The sequence below is a fragment of the Ascaphus truei genome, chromosome 1 (assembly GCF_040206685.1).
Source record: "Ascaphus truei isolate aAscTru1 chromosome 1, aAscTru1.hap1, whole genome shotgun sequence".
NCBI classification, from domain to species: Eukaryota; Metazoa; Chordata; class Amphibia; order Anura; family Ascaphidae; genus Ascaphus; species Ascaphus truei.
The window spans coordinates 92,277,847-92,305,099 of record NC_134483.1 but is presented as its reverse complement, the minus strand read 5'-3'; the positions used below and the strand labels follow the sequence as shown (position 1 = coordinate 92,305,099).

The window sequence follows — 27,253 nt, the reverse complement described above, 5'->3', positions numbered from 1 at the left end:
ATGTGCTTTATTCAATCATAAGCTTTATTACATTTGTATTTATGTGTAATTTAAAGGTTTATTGAAAAGGTTCTATTATTATCTTTCACATTTTCCCTGCCACGCGGGCAAACCACATCAGTGTCAGTGAAAACGTTATCAGTCCATTTGTACGATGAAAAGGAAATGGATTTATATTCCTACCTTGGCCTTGGTGATAAATGAGATTCATAGGTTTAGAGGAGGGGTTATTGTTTTTTTTTTGTTTCTGCCTTATATATTCCTTAATATATTTTTTGATGTATATTTTTCAATATGTATTTAGAGATGAGATTTTAGTGACAATTCATATGGCAGGATTAATACAGCCCCTGATTCCTGTTTTTATATTCATATATTTCTTGTCCTTATATGTTATTACAAACAGGTATATGGGCTGAATGGTTGAAGTGTATTCTTTAAATATCTTAAATCCATGTTTTATATCCCTTTGACCTGGTTGTTGTTTTCAAAGTTACCTCTCTCCACCCTGTGACGCTCGGTACACACTCCCCCCTCTTTGATTAGCCAGATTGGAGATTGAATATTCAGCAGGTGGGAGTTACTGGGGGTGTGCCGAGTTACCATTGGTTAGAACGCGGGGTCCGATGGGTATTTTATGCCGATGTTTGTCTTGTGTTTATGTTCTCTTTGACAAAGCACGGTGTATCGTGCGAAACGCGTCAGAGTGGTTTTGGGGGCTGTTGGGTGTCAATAAAGTTAACACTTGAGTGTCATTACCCTGGTCTGTGTCCTTACCTGCGTGGGTGCTGCACCGCTTCGTTTTTTCTTGGAATCATTTGTACGATGAAAAGGAAATGCGATTTACTTCAAAGTGGGGCTGGGACATTGCAACTAAAAATAGTGAAATACCCCATGAGATATTAACCGTGATATTGTTATCAGCAAGTAATCCCCTTTTGTTAGAAATAACTGATTTATCCCCACTCATCATGAAATACTACAAATAGGAAAATCACCATAGAGGAGGAACACAAGAAACATTTATTTGTAACTTCATGCCCACTTGTAAACATGTATACCAGGTACACATTTTTGCATGTACACTATATACAAACTTTAGTAAAACGGTGATATTTACAGTTACTCATGTGACGCAACAAGAACTGGAAGCAACGAGAAATGTGAAAACGCCACCGATTCTGCTTTGCTGCATATTTACCTGTCTTGCTTAAAACTTGGTTACTATAGAAACAGGTCCATGCTACTGACAGTGCATGGCTATAGGTCACTCATTTGATTCACGTAATCCTAATGCTAGAACAAAATAAATATTGACAACCATTATTATTATTATTATTATTAACATTAAAATGTGACCTTAAAAAAATAAATATTCGCCCGGCATTGTAAGTGTGTGAAATAATCAAAACTCGTGAAATGAAGAGAATAATCATACGTGAATACCGGTATTACTTAAATATCAAGAGTGCAATGTGAAAATAACCAGTGGGGAAGAAAATATATAATATGAAATACGACCAGTTGCAGAAATACGAGGAGCGCAGGTAACCAGAAAAAAACTAAAAGCAAATATGGTGCAATACCATCTGATATAAGTGAAAAAAGTGGATCAACTCTCACGGAATGCACACTCACAATATAGAAGGGGTCATCGGGCAGCAAATCCCATAAGGACTTTTAACCAGTGTTTCTTTCAACCCGCAATACAATGCTCCTATATGTCAGTGCATAGGATGCAGTTTGGGGATCCCATGCAAAAAGAGAGAACAGCAGGATAGTGCAGATGGTAATGGTAATGTATTAAAAGCAAGTGAATACAAGCCAAATACAATCTCATATTTTAAACCATAAAAGAAACACTGGTTAAAAGTCCTTATGGGATTTGCTGCCCGATGACCCCTTCTATATTGTGAGTGTGCATTCCGTGAGAGTTGATCCACTGTTTACACTTATATCAGACGGTATTGCACCATATTTGCTCTTATTTTTTTCCCGGTTACCTGCGCTCCCCGTATTTCTGCAACTAACATTAAAATGTGACTTTAAAAGTAAGCAATTAGTTCGTTATAAAACAAGGGGGTGCACAGATGCAGCAAACTGTAGACCAAAAGTGTGTAATACTCCAGCTGTGCACTGGAGCCGTTTAAATATCTTAAACACATATACAATGGTCAGGTCTTATTGCACATGTGAGCACACTTAGATTATCAACTTGCTCCCATACTCTATCAATTAGGAGGGGGGATATAAGGCGGTCCATGTGGAATGTTTAGAAAGTAACCAATCAAATTGTGGGGCTTGTTCTTTGTCAGGCAATAGGCACCTCTAATGCACAGCAACAAATCAGAGAGCAGGGAGTGATAAGTGGTCTCATAAAATATATTTACAAAGTCTGAAGACCTACTCCAAACCCAGAGACCGCTTTGGAGAACACACACATGTAAAAAATATTAAAACGTCCTAAAACAGCAAATATCTTGACTGAGGTAAAACTCAAATACACAACCAACACATTATTGAATTATACAAACTATCCACATCTTCTGTTTTACTATATACAAGAGTCCATTATTCTTTGATACTTTGAAGAAGCTGCAACAGATGGGTTTCAATAACTTGCTGAACTGGAACAAAAACAGTGACAAAGTTTAGTCAACTGCCAAAATAAAGAGACAACAACACAATACAATGTAAGTGATGAAAGCAGCTTTATAACCCTGTAATCATGGGTAATCATTGTATATATGAGACCAAGTATGTGGTTACACTGAATACTGGTAATACTTGGTTATTGTTTATGCATTATACAATATTTTATTGTTCGGGCCAAATTATGCCTCATAAAAATATATCTGCCATTGGAATGAAAGCAAAGTAATTTTAATAATATTAATAATGATGCACTATATTTATTAGTTGCTGTAATTATCACAACATTATCTGCTCTAAATAGCTGCTCAAGAAGTGAGTCGAAACATGGTTTTCATGTTCATTAAGCAGAATACATGTCAGAGCTCACGCAAATGTATTATAGAATATATCTGTCTCCTGTTGTCTGAAATTAAAACACATAGATAAGGGCTGGCCAACTCCAGCCCTCAAGGGCCACCAACAGGTCAGGTTTTCAGGATATCCCTGCTTCAGCACAGGTGGCTCAGTCAAAGAGCCATCTGTGCTGCAGCTGGGATATCCTTTAAAACCTGCCCTTGAGGACTGGAGTTGGCCACCCCTGACGTAGATACCTTGTGGGCAGAGGGGGAATTTTTTACATTTATGGTGGTCATGTCCCAGAATAGCATCTTTTTGGTCATCTAAATATGCTTTGGTTCCCTGTCCCTCTGTCAGTTGTAGGTTTTCTCCGCAATTCTTGGAAGGATAAAGAAACAATTTGCAAAGATTTGTCAGCTTCTCCGCGCAGCTAGTAGTATTATTGCTCCCTATTGGACAAGAACCTTCTCTCTACCGCTGAAATGGTTAGATGAAGTAGTAAGAACAAGAGATGGATATTATGGGAAACCTCACCTATGGAATCAGAAATAATATTACTAAATGTTATTCAATGTGAATGCCTTTTTAACAATACATCAACAATTGGAACTTAGGAGTAATTCTCAATGTTTATACTTTGTGTGTCTATGTGAATGTATCCACTTTAGTTTTGATTATACTTCTGCATCTTCTCACTGTATATTGAATGGTATAGGGGACTAAAGTCCACCATACCCTAACTTAATATTTGTATACTGTAGCTGGCATAACATACATCGATCTAGGAGATCTGAAAGGTTATTAATTAAAAATTACTCTTTGTTTTCATTCCTTGCTGTCTCTTGTCCACTCTTCCCCTACCTTACCCTCTCCCCAATCATGCCCTACTCCTCTTTGCACTCTCCTCTCCTCCTTACTGTGTCTGCTCCTCTCTGTTCACACTACGCACTCCTCTCCTACTCACCTGTCTCCTCTCCTTGCTGTCTGTCTCTTTCCTACTCACCTTGCTGTCTCTCCTACCCTCTCTTTGTACTCAATCCTGCCCAATTTGCACACTGCTCTCCATTCCTTCCTCAACATCCATCTGTCTCATCATCTCCTTGCTGTCTTTCTCTGTCTCCTCCTCTCCCTGCTGTCTCTCTATCTTCTCCCCTCCCACCCGTTCCTCTCCTTAAGGAGGCATTAGTTGTTACTTAGCAGCCCTGTAACAGCTGAACCTTTTCACGAAAACATACCTACGCTAGAGATGAAGATATATATTTCTTTCTTTCTTCTATACCATATGAAATTGCTTTGTTATTATGTTTTGGCAGTAGCTATATTTTCTGATTGCCACGAAACTTGAAAAAGAATATAATAAAACAGCAGCAGACAGGAGGAGGTGATGTTGTGATTTATTACAGTGTGATTATAAGTGTTTCAGCAAATATGTCTTGTTATATACACATAAGGATAGTAAATACACATTAAACTGGAACAGAAATGTTTTCAGAACTCACCACTTCTGTGGCCAAGGGCTATGGACAAGTCCATGGAGTTGTATCCAGAGTCTGTCTCAATGGTTGGATCTGCACCATTGTCTGTCAAACACAGCAGTAAGAACAAGGCATTATAGGTGAAGTCCCACAAAGATCCACACTGTGATATGTTTAATAGGCCAATCTGAAGGATTGACGACTTTAGATAAAACATTTACGAAATAAAAATCATTGATGACAGGTTACCCTTACCTCTGACTTTCTACACCCTTAACCAACTGCTCAGATGGGAGGGGAGGATATACAGAGGTAGCTGTTCTTGCATCTGCTGGCACACTCCTTCGAGTAAAGTAGAAAAATGAAGGAAAGGAGGAGCACACAGGAGACTTGATTTGAGTTTTGAAAAACTTCAATAAAGGTGTTCACAGCATCAGAGCTTTAGTACAGATAACGTTTCAGGACTAATGTGTCCCTTCCTCAGACCCAACACGTGTCTCCTGTGTGCTCCTCCTTTCCTTCATTTTTGTGCCATTATCAGGTCCAGCCTTGAGACGCTGGGACCATTGGGAGGTAAGCACCAGAAGCAGAATTATACTTGCATGTCTTTATTAACAGTGGTGTGCCATTTATTTCTATGATTGCTCTTCGAGTAAAGTAGCACGGTAGCCCCACCCAACTTCCCGCACATGACTGATTCAAAATAATGGCCACTTCTCCCGCTAGTGCATTGTCTATGTCCTACTGCAATGCGACGGTGGGAGTCATAACGTTGGCTACATCTGTATCTTACCCTTGTGATGGAGGAAACAAGATTGACAAATCATCTCATTTGCACCATTCAGAGATCTGATTGTAAATTAAAAAATATGCAGGTTTCCATATTAGTAAAAAAGCAACAAGCACCCATCTTAACATATTTATATCACTAGTACAATGTGCTACTATGACAATACACATACAAGATGTTTCTGCAGTGCTATCCTCCTCAATTAGTATCATACGTTAAAAAAAAACAGAACGGACCTGTGTACCGGTGACATTTAAAACAAGTCCCCAATTCTGCTGCTTATATACACGAAAGTCTTTATTTAGCAGCATGAGATAACAATTGTACCTTCCCAACCTTCTGAGTGCCTTGTGCCATTCGCAGAACAGCATAAGAACCGGGGTCTTGTATTCCTAGAGCTCTAATAACGTGTTGTTTCTCACCTAAAAGGATTTTGACACATTTCACATGGTTTCCATGCACAGCATAAAGCAGGGGTGTCCCTCCATTCTGAAAACAGCAGAACATATACATATCTGTTAATAAATGATTACTGGTCAAGGTTTAACTCATTTACTGCTGGATGGCTCTATAAAGAACTGTACTGCAAGACCACCCAGCAGCAAATGTATTACCACATTCCAGCGACGAGCTTTAGTAGTGACCTCACCCAATCATATTCATTGACGTCAACTCCACACTCCACAAGCATTTTCACTATATCCGTGTATCCTTTGCTACACGCCAGCGATAGGGCACTTTCTCGACCTTTTCCCAGGACCTCAGGATCCGCACCCTTGGAGAAAAAGACATTTATTCTAGTTAAATAAAACTGCACTCCAAATCCAGTTGCATTTTGGGAATGAATATAGTTTAAAAAAACAACAACAAATCACCTTACAAGCTAAGCAGTGTAGTGGAAACAAGCAGAGGCAACTTTACACTTCAAGTGTAACACACGACAACAGGGGTGGCCAACTCCAGCCATCAAGGGTCAAAGGGTAAGGTTTTAAGGATATCCCTGCTTCAACACAGCTGTCTTAATCAGTGGTTCAGTCTTTGAGAGCTACCTGTGCTGAAGCAGGGATATTCTTAAAACCTGACCTGCTGGTGGCCCTTGAGGACAACAGTTGGCCACCCTTGCACTAAATGAAAGAAGAAAGACCTGTGAAGTGATGGGTGAATTCAATCCTAACCAGCAGGGGGATTTAGAGGAGGGCTGCAATACATCTAGGAGACACTAGGGTGGGAAGCAGAAAAGCTCATTCACATAGTAGATGAGGTTGAAAAAAGACACATACATGTCCATTGAGTTCAAACTATGCTAAATTTAGCGACAGATACTTATCCTATATTTGTATTTACAGTATTTTGATCCAGAGGACGGCAAACAAAAAAACATTGAAATATCACCTAATGATATCTCATAAGGGGAAAAATAAATTAATTCCCATGTTTACTTATTTGGTATATCTCTGTACACCTTTCCTTTCTAAAAAAAATATGTTAAACCTTTTTTTCAACATATCTATTATATCTGCCATCACAGTCTGCATGGGAATTGAATTCCACATTTTAACTGCCTTTACTGTAAAGAACACTTTCCTTTGTTGCTTGTGAAATTTCCTTTCCTCCAACCTTAAGGGATGACCCTGTGTTACATTTACATGTATCTGTATTAAACCTCATCTGCCATTTACCTGTCCAATTTTCTTGTTTACCCAAGTCCTTTTGCATACTGTAAAAATATACTGCTCTGATTTCACTACCTTACATAATTTAGGCTAATCAGCAAAGATGGAGACTTTACGCTCTATGCCAAGTGAAAAAGCAGGGGTCTCAGTTTTGATCCTCGAGGTAGTCTACTTACAACTTTGAGCCCAACCTGAAAAGGTTAATTTTATTACAATTCCTTGTTGTCTATCGTTCAACCAGTTTTCAATCCATATGCAAATATTTATACCCAGACCAATTTCCTTTATTTTGTACACTAAAAAAAATTTTTGGAAAATCTAAATAGACAACATTAACTGAATTGCCGTGGTTTAAATCCCTACTTATCTCCTCAAAAACAAACTAATAAGATTAGTTTGGCACGACCTATCCTTCATAAATCCATGCTGACTATTCCCCATCATTAATACGCTACAATAAACATCAGGAATTGTATGGGAAGAGTGCAAAACAAGTGTCAGCTTTCTTGGAGGGCAAGTTTGATTGTTATGGCAAAAAGGGCACGTGTATCTGGCATGGCACACAGATCAGGGGCTTGATCTCGTATGTAAAATGATAAAGGTGTAGAAGTGGATCAGTTTGATCAGTATTTCGCGGTACCGTGGGGTGCTGTGGGAGGATCAAAAGTGCCACAGAATTTTCCCATTCTCCAAGAGCAAGGAGAAAGCAGGACAGTTTACTCCATCCTAATTGTCTGCATTATTCCAATCAGGGGAAGGTGTAAGGAACATGTGCCTGAGTAGGGCAAGCAGAGAAGGAAGCAGCATGGACATGAGAGGTGAGTGTGCGTGTGTCTCTCCTTGGCCACAGAATATTATGAATAGGGGTTCCTTGAATGAAAAAGGTTTAAAACCACCAAGTTAAAGGAAGTCTTGAACTCAAGACCAGACCAGTGAGAGAACTATTTGCAACTCACAAATGTTACAAATAAAAAGGTTATTCAAGCCCCCCTCTCCCCACACCAGCAGAGCTAGTTTCTTATTGCTCTACTGAGATTTGTAGACCTCTATCACAAGAGGGGTACATTTCCAAAATGAATGGGATGCACAGGAAGAAACAAGACCAACGCAACGCACAAAACAGAGGAACACAGAGACACTTTGGTCCAGATTTTCTAAACCGCGTTAATCCTTAGCACAACGATGGCAAAAGAATGGAAAGATGTACTACTTTTTAGTCATTCTTGCATTTGCACTGACAACAATGTGTGTGCTGCTTACATTTTGAAGGAGAAACTCTACCACAGCTATCTGCCCGTGAGCTGCGGCCCACAACAGAGGCGTAAAACCTTCGTCATCGGTGAGGTTAATCACGCTTTCTGTTTAAAAAAAAAGCAAATTATTTGTATGGCAATGTAAAAAAACAATTTTTAAAAATGGAACTTTAGGTCAAGGACTTTGGCAACATTTGCTAACCACCTATTATTTTTCCATTTTGCTGGAACTATGCCATATAAAGAATATGTGACTCTCTATAGAGAGGTGATTGTTCTGGTTAGCACAGTGCCATTTTCCAAAATGGTCTCAGTTGCATCAATAGCAATAAGTAGGAATTGCAGCTTCCTACAGTACATGATTTATAGGTTAACATGAATATATCCCAAAACTACTTAATTTTAAATGATCAAGTTACAAGTGAAGGCGTGTGTTTTGCTATACAAATTCAAAATAAGTAGATATTAAAGCAGCAATACTACATTCCCATTTTTTTTAAATTATTTTTATACGTAAAGCATGTGACAATGCATCATTGTACATTCTTACTTACGCTGGCAATCACTTGGTGCTCCTGTTATAAAATCGGTTTAAATCCTGATTGTGTGCCTAACTAAATGGCTGCCTTTCAGTTCCAATCAATCCTTCAGTTAGTCTAACTCAGCAGCTAGAATGAATTATTATATTACTGAGGTACCATTACCTATAGTTACAGTTTACAGCTCAAACTGCTGGGAACTTTGGTAACACTATCCCAAACAGGAAAGTGTTACAAAGATCTTGCACTGCTGGGTAGGTGGGCTAAAACCTGCTATAGAAATCAAAGAAAAATGGCATGATGCAGAATTTAAAAAAAGTCAGTATTATCTAATACTACAGAACAGATTTTTTTTTTAAAACATACAAGATTTCATGTTTGAAACTTTAATGATATTAAAGTATTTCATGCTCAAAATCCACCACTGACACATCTACACCGACACATCTATGTAACTATGTATGTTACATAGTAGATGAGGTTGAAAAAAGATGTATGTCCATGAAGTTCAACCTGTTAAATTTAGACGACAGATACTTTATCCTATATTTGTACTTACAGTATATTCATGCAGAGGAAGGCAAACAAAAAACCCCAGTGAAACATCATCTAATGAGATCTCATAAGGGGAAAATGTAATTCCTTTCTGACTACAAATATTGGCAATCAGATAATTCCCTGGATCAACATCCTTCCCATGTTTTATTATGTGGTATATCTGCGTGTGTGTGTGTGCTGCTTTAAAAAATACATGAAGTTGCTGCAACCTTAGTACTGCAGTAACATTTTTCGTTTCAATGAAAGTAGTACAGGTAAAATACATTTTAGAAAGCATACCTGTGCCAAAATATCGTACTTAATTTGACTGAAGCTTTGATTACATAATTGGGTCCCTAAAAATGTAACACCTTCAGTGCTGGAGTGACCTGTAATGCAACGGGTCCCAAGTTGGTTCAGCGCTGAAGGCGTTAACATTGCCATGCATTTGTGAGAAACACTGCGATAAATAAGATGTAGAAATCTAAATGTATGGAATTTCAGAAGTGCAGTAGTCTGCATTTGTAATATTCACTTTAGTCTCAAAAGTGTGTGCTAATCAAAGAGTGCTAATCAACTACTGTGGTTTAGTGAATTATACCTGGAATCTGCTGTAAAGGTTTTGGGAAAAGACACTCTCTCTTACCTTGTTCCAGGCGGCTAGCCAAATAAACCATTTCCCCTTGAGCTGCCAGCTGGTGAACAGACAGTGCTGTGATAGGAGAATACTCATCAATTTACTGAGCCGTACTCCAAGACACTTTTTGAGAAAATAAAAGCAAGATCAAAGCATTCCTAAAAACATCACATATTCAGGTTGTCTTCCATACCTTCATTAGAAAGAAAATGTATATTTAAGTTACAAAAAAAAAAAAGTGAGTGTAGTCACAACAGCTCCATTTCCTACTGCTTATTTTATGTCAACTGTGAACCACTTTAAAAAAGGCCTCAAATCCTAGAAATTTGTGTTATCCTCCAGTTTCTGTCTGAGGTTCTACTGAAGAGCTGCTGAGTGTCTATATCTGACACAAATAAGAGAAATGTGTATATATTATTAATAATAATAATTATTATTGTATCTGACATAAATAAGAGAAATGTGTGTATATATTCTTACTTTCACTAAGGAACTTGTGCACTCACAATTTTCTTCCATAATTGTTAAGGGGATTTATTTCCGGCTTTTGCCAGTTTTTAGCTGCACTGAATCACAGTTATTGCTTAATGCTATATGCACAGCATTATGCTTCATTCATGTAACCTTTTAGGCACTTTCACATATTTCCCCAAGTTCAGTCCACAGGACAATAAGAAATACTATACATTCACTGTAGGTACCTGCTGAAATGGCGTTTACCTTGACAGGGTTAGCCGGCTTGAATCATTTTTTTAATCAAAAGTTGCAACTAAATGACTCCTTTGCTATTAGACTTAGGATCAAAATGTAGAATTTCACTAATACATTGCCAGCCAATTTGGGAGACACGCTGGGTTTGTGTACTCGTTATCCTCCAGTTTCTACAGCATAAAATGAAAGCAAAGAATCACTGTAAAAGCAAAAAAAAATCTTCTTAAGCAGCTGTATCATCAAAAAAATGTGTATTACGACTGTGGGTTGACTAGCACTGCCTGACAGTCCGACATGTAGCAGAATATTGGTTCACAAACATTGGCAGGGTCGTAGATGAAGCTGAAACCTAGTGAGCGTTTCAGTGATCCTATAATCACAGGCACTCACAGTGTCACTTACAGCATTCTATTATTAGCGACCAGACAGGGGCTCCCATACAGAACTCTTATTAAAGCAGCAATACTACATCCCCTCCCCCCCATTTTTTTCCTTCTTATTATTTATATATAAAGCATGTGACAATGTATAATTCTACATTCTTACCTCACCTGGCAATCGTTTGGTGCTCCTGTTATAAATCTGTCAAAATAATGATTGTGTGGATTGTGTGACTAACATAATGGCTGCTTCAGTCAGTGTAACCCATCAGCTACAATGTATCCTTATATTACTAAGGTAACATTATCTATTGTTAGAGTTTGCAGCTCAAATTGCTAGGAACATTGGCAACAAATGATCCCAAACAGGAAAGTGTTACAAATCTCTTGCACTGCTAAACCTGCTGTAGAAATCAAAAGGATGCTTTAAAACTCATTAAAATGGCATTAAGAGTTGAATAATAATAATTTAAAACATGCAGTAAGTATTATCTAATACTACAGAACTGATTTAAAAAATAAATAAATAAAAACACACAACATACGATGTTACGTCTCGCTGCTTTAAAGAGACAGTCCCTCCCAGGACCAACGTGTACTGATGCCATTGACATTTTCTACGATGGATACATCTGCCTGCATTACCCAAGTCTGATGCTCGTCATAAGTATTAAAACATTTTAAATCCTTCTTCGCCCCCTGCCCCCCCCCCCCCATCCTCATTATTTGCATTGGCTCTCTAAAAAGGGCAGGGCGGGCTACGGTTAGAGAACACCCTTCATTGACAAACGCTTCCCAATCCATATTTTTAAATAAGCCCCCCCTCCCCCCCAAAAAGACAAATCACAGCAGCCAATATTTTTTGTTATTACCATGGTTAGATTTATTTAGGGAAGCTAATGACACTCGTACATTCTTTGTAGAATTTGGTTTCTGGTGGGCTACGTGGGCTTGCCACTTGAAAGTCCACGTGAAGCTTGCACTACCACCGATTAGCTGCTGCAATATGTGATTGCAGCGATTTGCAAGTGAGACAGTAAATCCGCGTCTCACAACTGCGGCTTCAAAATGACAGAGGTTGAGAAAATTCTCATTGAAAAGTGACAGCAAAGGGAATATTGCTAATATCTTAGAAGGGTCACGGTTTGTTTCTTTTTACCCTCTATACGTGTTCATTTTGTTCTCCTCGCAGACTGTCGTTTTGAAAAGACCTTGTGCATATATTGGAGGTTCCTAGACATGGCAGGAGTTTCACTACTGCCAGACTAACCCACAATGATGATCACCACAGTTAATGCAGCAGTTACCTGAATCGGAGGGTCCCCTGAAGCTGATCTGTGGTTCTCCGACCTCCGGGGAACCCCCTGCTCCGAAGATATTTGTAGTTTTGTGCGCCGGTGGGTGTCTGACAGAAAATAACTACAAGTATGGCTGCGGGGGTCATCGATAGGAGGTCGCGGAGTCATCTCCAGATGACATTACAGCTCACCATTGGCCACCGCCACAAGCTCTGGCCCTGCAGCTATTTTGTGTCGGGGAGAGAAAAGATTCTTGGCCGGTATCGCAAGAACCGAGGCGTCCCAGGAAGTCGGGGGACCACTGACCAGCTCCGTTGGACTGCTGCTTTTAGCTATGACGGGGGAAAATGGAAACAGAAACCTACTCAAACAGGAGTTCTTTGTTTCATCAGAAAAGAAGTTACAAGCAGGAAATAATAGATGCAAATGTTACCACTTGGACTCAATGCCACACCCTGCACCTCCTCCTCCCCCTCCCCCCCCCCCCACGGTCAGATTTTCATGATATCCCAGCTTCAGTTGAACAAGTGACCACCAGGGGTCACTAAAAGCCCTATAAATTGCACTCAGAAGTTACAGTGTACAGATATGTACATTGTAGGAGATGGCAAATGTATAATTAATAGGACCAAAAGAGGGTCCACTGACCCTAAGACAACAGACTCAAAATGCAAATAAAACCAAAAATAATAAAATTTTAATAAATCTAATTATAGCAAAAAGACAAACCAACATATATAGGGAACATATATACACAGGATATTAAAATCCTCAGTAGAAGAGACGGCTATAGTATGGGGATGAGCTGGTATACATATACACTGCTCATATAGGAAACAATACCCTGTATGGATATAAGGTATATGGTGAAATAACAGTGTGTGTTTAAATAGTTGTTATAATTAGCAACACAAAAAAGTTGCTAGATAGGTATAATCACCATCAGAATAGGGCAAAATAAGACACATATCAAGATGATAGGTGAGCGACTAGTCACTATGTTTATGTATCCCAGCTTCAGCACAGGTGGCTCAATCAGTACCTGCTTCAGCACAGGTGGTTTACTCAGTTCCCACTTCAGCACAGGTGACGCAATCAGAGGCTCAGTCTGAAGCTGGGATATCCTGAAAACCTGACCTGTTGGGGGGGCTTTGACAGGAGTCGAGCACCCCTGACTTACAGCATTTTGAATACAAACAGAAGGGTGCGATCACTGCAGACGCCGTTTAGCACCCCCATCAGCATGATCATAGTTAAATGAATAACCTGCTGAAGCCTTTCCACCATACTATTCCCAGCCTAGAAAATATTTGAAGCAGCCATTATTTGAATTGTAGAGAGGAAAATGAAATGACTTCATTGTATGCCATACAGGGGTTTCAGCAAACCTTTCCTCAAACACCAAATTACAATGGGATATCACAATCCTATGCAAACGCGGTGACATTCTGCGCTGTAATGTGATAGCTTGTGTTATCCGCGGGTACATTGAAGTCTGCTGCATCTGCCCATTATGAACATACCTTCTGGTGTTTGCAATGATTCTTTCCTTTTAACCTTATGCTGTGTCACTTTGGAGATAATTGCTTTTTAATAGTAGGCTCCTGACTACTTGAAATGGCTGCAGCTGCAGGACCGGCACATTGAACCCCTTTGGCGCCCATGACCGTGCAGGGGTTAATATGCAGGAGCCGATGCAGAAACATTGAAGAGTGATTAAGGAAGAGAAGTGCTTACAATTCACCAGCAGAGGGGTTGTGGATACCTCGTTCCCCCTGTGTTTGTTTGTCAGTGTGGTGGACTGTTTGATAGGAGAGAAATGCTTGGTTGTTGATGGTGTGTAGACGTGTCTGACTTGGATTCCAGGAGACGGGGAGGTGTGGATACTGCATTCAGCTGGATGGAAGGAGAGCAGACCAAAGAGATGCTTAAAAAATGGCAAAGAAACATCAGTTCAGTTTCACACGTGTCACTGGGTTATGAACAGGTTCAATTCATTGGTAATTTATGGGTGCGCAAACTGGGGGACGCGAGATTTTTCAGAGGCGGGGGGCGGGGGTGGTTGCAGAGGCCCCGCGCTCTTCCCCAGGGCATTTCAATTAAATGCTAGGGGATCGCGTGAGATCTCTGTAACTTCACTTACCTTGTCTCCGGCGACACGTTGCCATGGCAACATGACGTCACGTGACCCCACTGTGTCATTTGACGCCGGAGACATGGTAATGAAGGGGATGCAAGTACGGGGGCAGTGCAGACAGGGGGGCAAGTTTGTGCACCCCTGACTTATGGAATGACACGATTTATTGCTGCAGCTCTGTTACGATTTACAAAAGTATAGTGTTGAAAACAAATCGCAAATGCTTAGAAGCCATTACAACATTGTGGGGAGTTGCCATGCAATGATAGTACCCTGACCGGCACTATTGGAGTTTAAAGAATAACCTCTTTAGAATGAAGTACAATCAATCCTGTGCAAACAAGAAGAAAAAAGCCAGTTCAGTGAATACATATCAAGACTGCATAGCAAATATTTGGCTTAGTGAAAACAACTAATGTAGACAAAATATGTAGCACATAAACTTTCTAAATAGAAGCAAACTACACACAGCGAAACTTGTCCCATACCCTTCAATTGTATAACTTTGTACAGTACTGTATTAAATATCAAGGATATCTAAAACTGTATTTGTTTTACTCTGTCATGATTACTTCTAGTCCTTGGATGCATGTACAAAAAAGGCAAAAATACCCAATGCTACATGCAATATGCAATATGACAAAAAATACATAGTTAAATACTTCAATGTTTGTCTTCTCATAAGTACGGGTCATTTAGTTAAACCCTTTGGCTAAAGCATTATAAGCCTGCAGCCACTTCATGGCATGACTACTATGCAGGTACTAACACTACTTTTATTCACAGGTACAGTAATGTTAGGACCTGCATATCTAGTCTTGTCTTTTTGTCAATATATATATATATATATATATATATATATATATATATATATATATATATATATATATATATATATAATAAAAAAAGAAAAAACACACTGCGCAATCCTATACAATTTAAACTCAATAAATACAATTAAACCACATATATCGGAAGGTAATAACCCTTACAATCTGACTTTCCCTATTCCAACCTGCTGCCTTTTAGGTCCACAGCTCCACAATAGCTGCAAATATGTAGATACCACAAGAATGACCTAGTGCAAAGAGAGAAAAGAGAAGAAAACATAGGGTAGTATGTAATGGTAATTGACACCTTAGCTAGCTAAGTAGCTAGCGCTACTGAAGCCAGAGCCGCCATCTTGGATAATGTTCTCGTGTTAACGGAGGAAGGGAGCAACATTGATTAAGAAAACCCTAGGGAGCGATTCATGTTTACCTGTGAGACGGAGGACAGGCCATTGGAATCCTGTAGCAGTTATATATAGTTGTCTGGATTAAGACGTCTCGTGAGGAGTGGGAGATCGTTATCCGGTCCAGATCCCAGGGTGGATAAAAGGCCCTTTATAAACTACTATTCTGTGAGTGCATATCTTACCAATTAAGGTGTCAATTACCATTACATACTACCCTATGTTTTCTTCTCTTTTCCCTCTTTGCGCCTAGGTCATTCTTGTGAGATATATATACACACACACAACAAATATATATATATATATATATATATATACACACACACACACACACACACACACACACAACAAAACACACCTTTAAATAAGACGGACGCCACTTCCAAGTCAGAGTTCACTTGGTCTTGAATATTTTTGCTGTCTTCCTCATTCAGGGACTTGACAAACCGAGAGCAAACGTTCATGTCAAATCTGTTTGGTAAGATGAATTTCATTCCCATTGCCACGCTCTGAGCTGGGCCTTCCTCGGGATTCGTGTCCATCACGTGCTCCACTTTGATATCAGGCATGCTGGCCAGGCAAAAACTGACACACTGCTCCCCTGCCAGCTCTGCGGGGCTTGCCAAACTTTTCAGAGTAGCCATGGTAGAGCTGCTGGTACTTACAGCATTTCGTCTCTGTGGGCAGCTCCTTTTAATTCTGCATTTAAGTATTTAAGAAACCACAAGACTTTACTTGGGCAGAACCTGAAAAGAAATAAATCTGTGGTTAGGGGAAAAGGAAGGAGGTTTTTATCAATGTATTTAACTCCTTGGCTGCCAGAAGGGCCAGCAACGTATTGCAGAGCAAAACGGATAACATCAATACATTTCTAACATGGTTATTGCCAGGGCCCAACATTCTAGGCAAAAACCCACTTGCCCCCCCCCCCCCAAAGTCAGTCGCGTCACTTGACGCCGCATGGCTATTTTAACTGGAGCTGCAGGGGGAAAAGATGAATTTGCAGAAGAAGACGGAGAAGACCGGGAGACGTCACCGCAGGTAAGCAGTCGACAGCGGCCAAAATGCAGTCACCCATGGGGACCGCATTTGTCGACCCCTGGTTATTGCAGAGAAATGTGTTGTTGGTCTTTCTGGCAGCCAATGTGTTAAACATCAGTGTTACTTTGACTATTAAGTAGCAAAAAGTACAGTGATACCCAAGCACTAGCCAACTTTCTTACGAGCACTTATTGCTGGACAGGTCTGTGCCAGTCTGCAGTCACTGCACTGATCCAGTAACTCTGCAGCATGGCATACTGGGAGTTGTAGTTCTGCTCTTGCCATAATACATAACAAATGGGGCACAAAACCCCAAATGTTTTAAGATTATAAGATATCCATGCCTTATTTTAATCTCTCTTTCCCATACCTATACCCGCAGAGCGCTCTAGTGGGTAATCTGGTTAAAGCGTATTATCCCATGCTGCATAGAGGTCATTACACTCTGCTCATATTACTTGACCTCTCTGCAGCATTTGATCCTGTGGACCAGTAGAGAGAATTGATAAAATGCTCCAATACCTAGCTTGTATTAAAAGGTAGTGAGTCGCATAGGTAGGTGTATACAATATACAGGTGAGTAGGTCCACAGCCAAATATAACCAGAGTTCTCTGAAAACTGAGAGTGAATGAGATGAACCCACCACTCACAATTTCATTGGGAATAATAAGGCAGTAAGGCAATAATAAAGGTTAAAACTCACGAACACCTCCTTGTAGGGAAGACGTGCTGCTGAAGTCATCCAGATTAAGGTAAGAAGAGTAGAGCACAGCCAAAAAACGGGAGTCAGGAGAGGATCCAAAATACAAAAATCTTTAATGGAGTAAATGCAAACACCAGGTGTTTTCCTATGTTGCATTTACTCCATTAAAGATTTTTGTATTTTGGATAGTGTGGACCACCCTCTTCTCCTTCACATTCTCCATACTCTTGGTATTCGTAACAAAGCTCTATCCTGGATCTCCTCTTACCTCTCCCATCGTTCTTTCAGTGTCTCATCTGCTAACACCACCTAGGGGTCACACTCGACTCCTCTCTCACATTCTTCTCTTACATTCAAAACGTATCTGAAACCTGTCACTTTTTCTTCCGCAATATTACAAAGATACGCCCTTTCCTCTGTTGCTCGACTTCTAAAACTCTGACACAGGCCCTCATTGTCTCCTGTCTCGATTACTGTAACCTCCTGCCTCTCAGCTGTCTCCCCCACCATCTATCCTAAACGCTGCTGCCAGAATCACTCTACTCTTTCCTAGATCTGTCTCAGCGTCTCCCCTGCTGAAATCACTCTCCTGGCTTCCTATCAAATCCTGCATCTCACACTCAATTCCCCTTCTCACTTTTAAAGCTTTACACTCTTCTGACCCTCCTTACATCTCAGCCCTAATTTCTCGCTAGGCACCATCCCGTCTTTTGCATTCTGCTCAAGGATGTCTTCTCTCTACCCCCTTTGTATCTAAAGCCCTCTCCCACCTTAAACCTTTCTCACTGAATGCCCCGCACCTCTGGAATGCCCTTCCCCTCAATACCCGACTAGCACCCTCGCTATCCACCTTTAAAACCCACTTGCTTAAAGAAGCATATGAGTACCACTGTGGATAATACTAGACACATGATACATAAAGCTGGGCCCATTTCAGACGCATTTAACAGAACACCCTCCTATTGTCTCTGTACGTTCTTCCTACCTTCCAATTAGATTGTAAGCTCTTCGGATCAGGGACTCCTTTTCCTAAATGTTACTTGTATGTCTGAAGCACTTCTTCCCATTGTGTTATTTATATTATTTGTTATTTATATGATTGTCGTGTGTATTACTACTGTGAAGTGCTATGTACATTAATGGTGCTATATAAATAAAGATATACATACTTTCTTTTTTTTTTCTTCTATCCCAATTAAACATGTCATTGTTCAGTCTAAAGTCAGTTATACTTATATTAGAGAAATAGAGCAGTGAAGGTATATTGTACAGGGACATTTAAAAATCGCTTAAATTATGGAGTAGATATGGACTGCTCAGGCCCAGATACACATAAGGGTACTAAGCTTTATTATGCCTTTACTCTCACTCACGTGCTCCCTCAAGTTATTACCATTGTCTGGATATCACTTTATGTGCATTATCTATGGCCACTTAAAGCAAACATTGCTTTAATATAAAATGCTTTAAACTAGAGTTGAGCAAAATACAGATATTAGAGTACCATTGTGATGATTCATTTTTTTTTTAACGATAAGTCAATATTGAATTGCTTTATTATGACGGCATTATTAGAAGTCAGCCATGGGAGTCAATGACATTTTAAGGACAGCCAGTGACTCTGGGTGAGATGCAGCCGCTTCTAAGGCTGCGGTTCTAATACTGGCAACGGTGACAGTACTTGAAGTCCGTCGCGGGTGCCCACTACACAAGCGACACAGCGATCAAAATCGCTGTAGTCCAGAGAATTTGAGATTTACAGCAGCGGAAGCGTGACGTCAGTGGCACGTGAGCGGTTCAGCCAATACAGGCGAACCGCTCACAGCCACGCCTCTGACAACCCCGTTGCCCTCCCGCACCAGAGTGCAGGAATCGCTATAGTGACGGCTGACGTCAGCGGTTGCGTCGCTATAGCCAGTACTATAAGCGCAGCCTAAGAAGACACAGCTGCCAGTGTAAACGGAATAGCAGAACCCGTCCCCACACGTGGAGAATCGCAGCACCTGTCCTTTCCCGGTGTTTCTGCCTAACCCCACTGCAACCGCATCCCTACTGTTACAGGATATGGGAAAGTACGGGTGTCTTACTGTTACGTGTGTATATCTTTATATATCTAGCACCCATGGTGTATACGCAGCGCTTTATAAAGAGACGAAACAATGCAATACAGGGAATACTAATACAATAAGTGCAACAAACAGACAATATGACAGGAAATCCCTACCTCGAAGAGCTTATAATCTAGATATCTTGTTATTTACTTACATACACATTCCGTTTGTAATAAATGTTAAAGTTAAATACCTTGCAAATTATTATTATTATTTTTTACAAAGTTTTCACATGAATTCAAGCAATGTTTTCCTAATGATGTCTTTTTCCTATTGAACAGATATTTATCAAGCTAAAAAGGGCTATCAAAATGAATTTCTTAATATAGTTGTCAAGTGAAATGTTTTCCTTATTGACCAAATCTACTTTATACACATTTCTTTGCAGACAATATTCACAATACAGTGTTTGTTTTTGGATTTAATTGCATTGGGCGACAACTGCGATTGCCCAGGAATGACAGATGGCCTATGTACAATAGAATACAGTACTTTGTACTAATGACAGTCACATGTTTAATCACTTTAAACCATTAGAATGGAATATCTTCCTTAAGCAAAGCCAAGCATATTATTGTAATGGGGTCTGTGTCGGCCCCTAATATAAGCACAAAGTACACACAGCACCTGTAGAGAATATATATATATATATATATATATATATATATATATATATATATACACATATACACACACCAGGTGCTGTGTACTTGCTTATATTATGGGCAGATACAGACCCCCATTACAATAAACATGCTTGGCTTTGCTTAAGGAAGCGCGCGTGTGTGTGTGTGTGTGTGTATGTATGTATGTATTTATGTATATATATATATATATATATATATATATATATATATATATATATATATACATACACACATACTATATAGTATAAATATAAAAACAACAATAGACAGTATATGTGTGTGTGTGTGTACACACGTACGTACACACACACACACACACACACAATAGAGATAGATATATACACACACAATATCTCCACCTCTTTATTCTTTCCATTTGTTACTCACCTCAGCTGCCTCCCTATTGTTATGTTATTACAGGGACGTCACATCCGGTCTAGATGTCACGCGGATGTACCAGCCCCCGGAACACGTGCACCTGGGCCCGGGACACTTCTCTGGTACCAGCCGCAGGTGTGACCGGCCCCGCTGCGGACGTTACCGCCTCTCCCTCGGCTCCACACACCAGCTATCCTGACAACCTGGGGCGCCGGGCGATGACGCATGATGGGAACGACACTCGCCGGAAGCGCGTCACGGAGCAAGATGGCGGCCTGCAGCAGTGACTCCGGCAACGTGACTCCCCGCGAGTGAGCAACGGAGTACACAACCCTCATTGTGCGGGGTGTGTACACCCAGGTATATAACAGGTATATGTGGGGTCTGGATGGATACACATGTATGTATGTATGTATGTATGTATGTATGTATGGATGTATGTATGGATGTATGTATGGATGTATGTATGGGATCTGGATGGATACACATGGTCTACATGGATATCACATGTATGTGTGGGGTGTATATACACATGTACAGACACCAAAATTATACATTGTAAGCTCATCTGGACAGAAACTGTGTCTGTAACAATCCTATGTGCTGTGTACCACGCACTATACTATAACGCAGCGGTGCGCAAACGGGGGGCGAGAGACTGGGGCGCACGGTTTACAGAGGCCACGCAGTTTACAGAGGCCGCGCGCGCTTCCCGAAGGCACTTAAATTGCAGCTGCAAGGCCTCTGTAAACCTTTACTTACCTTGGCTCCATACGTGTCGCTATTGCAACGCGGCATCAAATGATGCTATGGCAACGTGACGTCATGACGCCGGGGTGAGGGGGCCGCGGGGGTGAGCTGACCGCCGCAGGGGAGCGCAGGGAAAAAAGTTTGCGCCTCCTGCTACAACTATTAAGCGCTTTGAGTCCCATTGGGAGAAAAGTGCTATATGAAATAGTTATTATATCACGCATGTGCAGGGCACGTATATAACATCGGTATATAATACGTGTGTGCGGGGCACAGATACCACACGTAGCAGTTTGACTAATACACTGCAAAATGTTCAGATATGTCACAGGCATGGTTAAGATTGACATGCTGATGTTGCGGTTTTTACTGCTCATGATTTTTTTGTGATTCTGTAGTTTGAGAACTCGGCCGGTATTTACTCCAATCTTGATTATTGTAAACTAGTCTCTGCCTCACAGCTTTTTCTTGTACAAGTGGTTTTTAAACATTTTGTTGTTTGAATAATCTAATTTTCTTCAGCTAGATTCACTTCTTTCCTGCATATTACCACCTGCTGGTTTTCTATTAATGTATTAATTACACACACAAACTTTGCGCACGCTCTCTATGTGGGCGCTCTTTGTTTTTGCGCTTTCTCTTTTCGTATCTGTGCACGCAGTCTCTCTTTGTATCTGCGCTTGCGCTGTCACTCTCTTTGTCTCTGTGCTCTCTCTTTGTATCTGCGCTGTCTCTCTCTTTGTATCTGCGCTGTCTCTCTCTTTGTATCTGCGCTGTCTCTCTCTTTGTATCTGCGCTGTCTCTCTCTTTGTATCTGCGCTGCCTCTCTCTTTGTATCTGCGCTGCCTCTCTCTTTGTATCTGCGCTCTCTTTGTATCTGCGTTCTTTGGTTTCAGTGCATTTCTACCCTGTCTCACTACTGCTTTTTCTTGCCTCAGATCATTTTTTATTTACTATCCCCAGCCTCTGCGCAGACTATATATCTGTAAAGCAGCCTTTCGTTCATAAACTCTCACTACTGCAAACCTCTGTTTCAGCTTGTTCTTTGTATTCAGATAAACTGAGTGTGTGTGGTAATATTCTTTCTTATTTATGTAGTACATGGAAACCTGATTCAGGGTATTTCACTCGCATAGTTCTCCTTGTTTTTATTCGCATCTTCTTGTCACCTTAAATACATCAGGGATCCCAACCTCTCAGTGAAGCATTTTTATAGTGTTGAATCTTGGCTACACAGTTCTGCACAAACACACTTACCCAGCTGGCGTCTTGTCCAGGCTAACTACTTACATTTACCCCTACTTGTTCTGTTAGGCTGCGGTCACAGCCTGTGCGCACGGCGCGGCGTGCACTGTGCGTGTAAGCACCGCCCCTCAACGGGGCTGGGCCCAGTACGCACCGTCACACAGAAGGTGCAGCCGCGCCGTGCTGCAGGGTTTTTCCCAACTCAATCAAATTGAGTTTACTCCTAGCGACGGAGGCGTGGCCACGCCCCCACCGGCGGTTCACCCAATGAGGGCGAACCAGCCGCGTGACGTAATGGCCACGCCCCGCAAATCTCTGACCACGCCCCCTCCCGTCGCAAGATTCTCCTCTCCCTCAGAGACCGCAGATCGCGGTTAGCGCTGTGACACGCACCGCCCCCCCGCCGGGCGCGCGTGTCACAGACATTACTGGGACCGCAGCCTTAGTCTCTTGAAATATCTTAAAGGGGCAATTCCTCCTCATTGGACATTGTATTACATCTGGGTATTTTTTTTTTTTTTTTTACCCAAATCTGATACCTGTGAGCATTTTGATTCATATTTTTTAACGATTAATTTGTAAACATGGTGAGCTGACACTTTTGGAGGGTGGTGTTATCTCCTCTACCTTTTGTCTGTCCGTGTGTGTTCAGCAAGAGTTTGCATTGGCCAATTCCCCTCCCTCCCTGTTCTTTTATTGTTAATGGTTCTGTGACAGGGTGGGGATAAGGGTAAAGCTTGATTGACAACTGACTCCACCGCCCCCATTCCAGAGACCCAATTTGAAGTAATTTGTCATTAATTTCCAAAGAAACAAAAGTAGCCAAATATTGGCTTTTGGCACGGTTACATTTGTTTATGTATGCCAGTTACATTGTTATTCTTTACAAAAGGTTATCATTTGACTGGCAAAGTGGGATTACCCATTTTATATTCTAAGATACTTGGATCGGGGATTCCTTTCTCCAAATAGCTATTCCTATCTTCTGTTTAGCTATCCCACTATTCGAATTCTCTGTATCCTAATGTCTCTCTTTACAAAACATTGTGTGTCCACAATGCTGCATATCTCTGTGTATACATAGCCATATGAATATTGTATAGCAAGTACTATGTAAAGTGTTTTTTTCTGAGGGTTGTGAGAAAATAGGATGCGCTGTAAGTTTGCACACCTCCCCTGTGTGTATATTTCAGCTGAACTCCAGCGTATCGAGGAACTGAACTTGGCAGCTTTCGGAGACATCTCTTAAACCAAAGAAAATGGCAGGGTACAAGCCCGTAGCTATTCCTGCCTTCCCCAAGCTTTCCGAGAAAATAACACCAGATACACTGTACTGGAAGCGTTACAAGGTAATACAAAGCAATCCTACTGTTTGTTTCATGAAATACAGGCAGCTTTTTGCAAATTAGCTTCAATTTTCAGTCCATAAAATGAGTAAGACTGAGCTCATGGTTGTGGCTCGGACGCCCGCTCCTGCAGCCCCAGCTATGTGTGCGCTAGCTGCAGGAGATCAGTCGTGACGTTCGGGGGCGTGGTGAAAGCATCACGGACGCGTCACGGAGCATGTTTGCCCTCATTGGTTGAACCAGCTCACGTGACGCTGACGTCACGCCACTGCAGCCTGAAATGTCAATTTCAGTTGTGGCGGCAAAATGTAGCAGCGTCGACACGCACAGCGCCAAGGGCACTTGAGGAACTACCATAGGGAATCAAGTAAGAGTCCCGGAAGTGCGCGCTTACGTAGCGACGCCGCCACCATGAGCTCGGCCTAAGAAAGCAAAAAGTTGATGCCCCCTACTGCAACTTTTCAGAACAGCGTTGTAATTATAACCCGTGGGCTCGATTTACTGAAGTCTCCCGGGTTCAAAACTGCGACTAAATCCGTACAAGAAGCAGCACTATGTAAAGATATAGATCAGGACATCCCTTTGGGAGCCATGTTAATTCTTTGCTTTTGGTTTTCAGCAAGATACTTCAGTAACTTGATTCCATTATGTTTTCTGTTCATACTTTTTCTGTGAACTTGACTGCACATCTGTAAATCATGAAAACTATTCATACAAATATATGCAGGCACAATGCTTTCATTATTTAGGATGTTTACACGTTTCGGGGGGTGGGGGGTTCGGTGGAATTCCTGGGTGGTTGAATCTGACGTCATGCTCCATTTTGTTCTTTAGACTCCTGTGCAGATTAAGGAATTTGGTGCAGTAACTAAAATCGATTTCTCACCTGTTCAGCCTTGTAACTATGCAGTCACAGCTTCTACAAGGGTAAGTAAAAGACCAAACCATCTTGTGTTAACATGAGCTGCACATAGTCGATTAGGTTTAGTGAGAACAATTTCACCAGCATGAGCTGTTAAGAAGGGGGACTGATGGAGGAAATTACCATAGAGATGTGCAAATGTATTGAAATGTGTATTTGGGAAGACTGTTTAGGCTACCCCTGCATCAACTATCATTGCTTCACAGCACAACTCCAGTGGAACACCTGGCATCCACTATCACTGGTGAACCCACATTCACCCAGCTCACAGTCCATATCCCTGGTATATACAGGGACTGTGATTAAAGTACCTGGATATTGTTTAATTTTCCCTTTTCAATCATAACTGAGGGACTAAACTCCCCTTAAGTCATTACCCAATCTTACCTCTTGGGGATAGATGACAGACCTAGTAGTATACAGAAGACTCTATTTTCAGTTCACTTCATTAGAAACCAGAGTCAATATATATACTCTTGCCTCTGGTATTCTTTATAATTGCTAGTTATGTGGCTGTTATTCTTGTATACCTTGAGTGTATGTATGTGTACCACATGTGGATACTAATAACCTTATTCGGAGTGACAGGCTAAACTTGGCACACACCCGTTGCGCATGCTCTTTGGTACACAGAGGGTTAACTTAGGCAATCAAACTATCTTGGCTGTGCTATTTAAATCCCGACTGCTCCGATGGGAGGCCCCCTTCTTAGCCTTGACAAAGCGTTTTCACGCGAAACGCGTGCTTCGGCAATACGTGCATGCACAGCTGATCACGTGAACCGCACTTACTGACTCTCACGGAGAGAGGCTGCGGCGCCCTTCTCCTGCACTATACAGACTCCATGCAGTGACTATATTATATATTATATAAAAATCCTATTTTTGCTAGCCACTGGCGGCTCTATGGTACTATTACCAATTGCTAAATATTTTTCTGGGCTAATGATTTTTGCCCAGCTGTACAGATAACAGCACTTGATAACACTCTATTAAGGGCATTGTTCCCCCTTACATAAGAATTTTATACTACTCCAATCAGTGCTTGTTTGGTATCTAAACTACAGACCAAAGGTATTCACTTACCTGCCACCATGGCGTTTTACTACACCTTGGTCTCTGATCTCAATTCATGAGCAGTAGAGTCCATTTACTCCTTATGGTGCCTTATCCCAGCGGTGCGCAAACTTGGGGGCGGGAGATTTGTCTGGAGGAGCGCGGGCAGTTGCAGAGGCCCCGCGCTCGTCCCCAAGGCATTTAAATTTCAATGCTGGGGGATCGCGTGGAGTTCAGGCGCTTTGTGACGCGCCGTGTATTCTCGCCACCCAGGGTGAGCATGTAGGAGAAAAGCAACAACAAAGAAACAATCTAAGTGCAGACAATTCAGTTGAATGTGAATTATTGTGGTGAATAACTTGGCTCTTATGTGCAGCCTACTCACAAGATAGTAGTAGTGTATGGGCAACAACAGGTAACTTGGATCTGTGAAATCTTCTGTATATAGGCAAAGATGCACTCCCACTCTGAAGTCAAATCGGTTATGGCATGAAAGGATAAAGAAAAATATCCATGGTGCAGATCAATGGTACAAATTAAATGCTTTATAATGATGCTAAAAATTGCACACTAACAATGTAAAAATGATGAAACAGCATGTATCGCTCAAGGTGAATATGGTTAAGTTTGGATCGTGCCGAAGCTCTCCCCACTGTCTCCGTTGTGTGACCTGTCTGCACCGGGCCGTCTACTGTCTGGATCGCGCTGCAGCTTTTGGAGCTCCGCTCCGTCGCTGTCTCCGATGCGTCGCGTCACTTCTGTTGCAACGCAGCATCAAATTAAGCCACGGGCTCGTGAAGTCACGCGCATCGAATGACGCCACGGGTCACGTGACGTCACATGACCCCGCAGCATCATTTTACTCAGGTCTCAGGTAGGTAGGGAGGAGGGGGGGTGAGGCGGCACGAGCATCCAGGCAGGGAAGACTGGGGCGCAACAGCAAAAGGTTACGCTCCCCTGCTTTATCCTAACCCACTACGACTGGAGTATTCACATTGATAGAGCCACGGGCTCCTTGATGGTTATATCCAGTGTTCTATTTTAGCCACTGTGCCATTTGTATCACATATTGAGCTACATTGTTGCTGTCTCCTTCACTAGTGTCAGGAGTTCATAATTATGACACCTTCATTGTGCAGTTAGTGTATGCACTTATCTGTTTACACGCATTTGTACTGCAATCTATCTACTGATTTTAAGTTTTTTTTATCAAGGTAGCACACCTGGATTCTCTACCTACAGGACAGGTGCTCAGAGGGTTACACTTATCACTGACATTCTCCACAGTCCTTGGGTATACTCCATACTGTGGCCATTGTTTTACTTCCCCCTCCTGCTTCCCTTCTATGATACCCCTATCCACAAGGGGATCATCAGGGTTAGTTGGTTCATACAGTTT

The 27,253-nt window shown here is 41.3% G+C and overlaps 2 protein-coding genes across 2 annotated transcripts in view; one reads left to right on the top strand and one right to left on the bottom strand.

Annotated features, from left to right (window-relative positions):
* Positions 1–1,973: 1,973 nt before the first annotated feature.
* ANKRA2 (ankyrin repeat family A member 2) lies at positions 1,974–20,772 on the bottom strand. The gene is made up of 9 exons (XM_075591761.1): positions 20,546–20,772; positions 16,014–16,401; positions 14,022–14,180; positions 9,905–9,970; positions 8,190–8,287; positions 5,906–6,031; positions 5,679–5,745; positions 4,491–4,571; positions 1,974–2,627 (listed from the first exon to the last, which is right to left on the bottom strand). Exons 2-9 carry the CDS (start codon positions 16,297–16,299, stop codon positions 2,572–2,574), a joined length of 939 nt encoding a protein of 312 aa, XP_075447876.1. The 5' UTR covers positions 16,300–16,401; positions 20,546–20,772; the 3' UTR covers positions 1,974–2,571.
* The window catches only part of UTP15 (UTP15 small subunit processome component), a 28,281-nt gene continuing 21,637 nt past the window's right edge, over positions 20,610–27,253 (top strand). Inside the window, exons 1-3 of the mRNA XM_075591748.1 lie at positions 20,610–20,896; positions 23,725–23,880; positions 24,712–24,804. Coding sequence (XP_075447863.1) covers positions 23,791–23,880; positions 24,712–24,804 — 183 coding nt within the window. The 5' untranslated portion in view covers positions 20,610–20,896; positions 23,725–23,790. The remainder of the gene's footprint in view (positions 20,897–23,724; positions 23,881–24,711; positions 24,805–27,253) is intronic.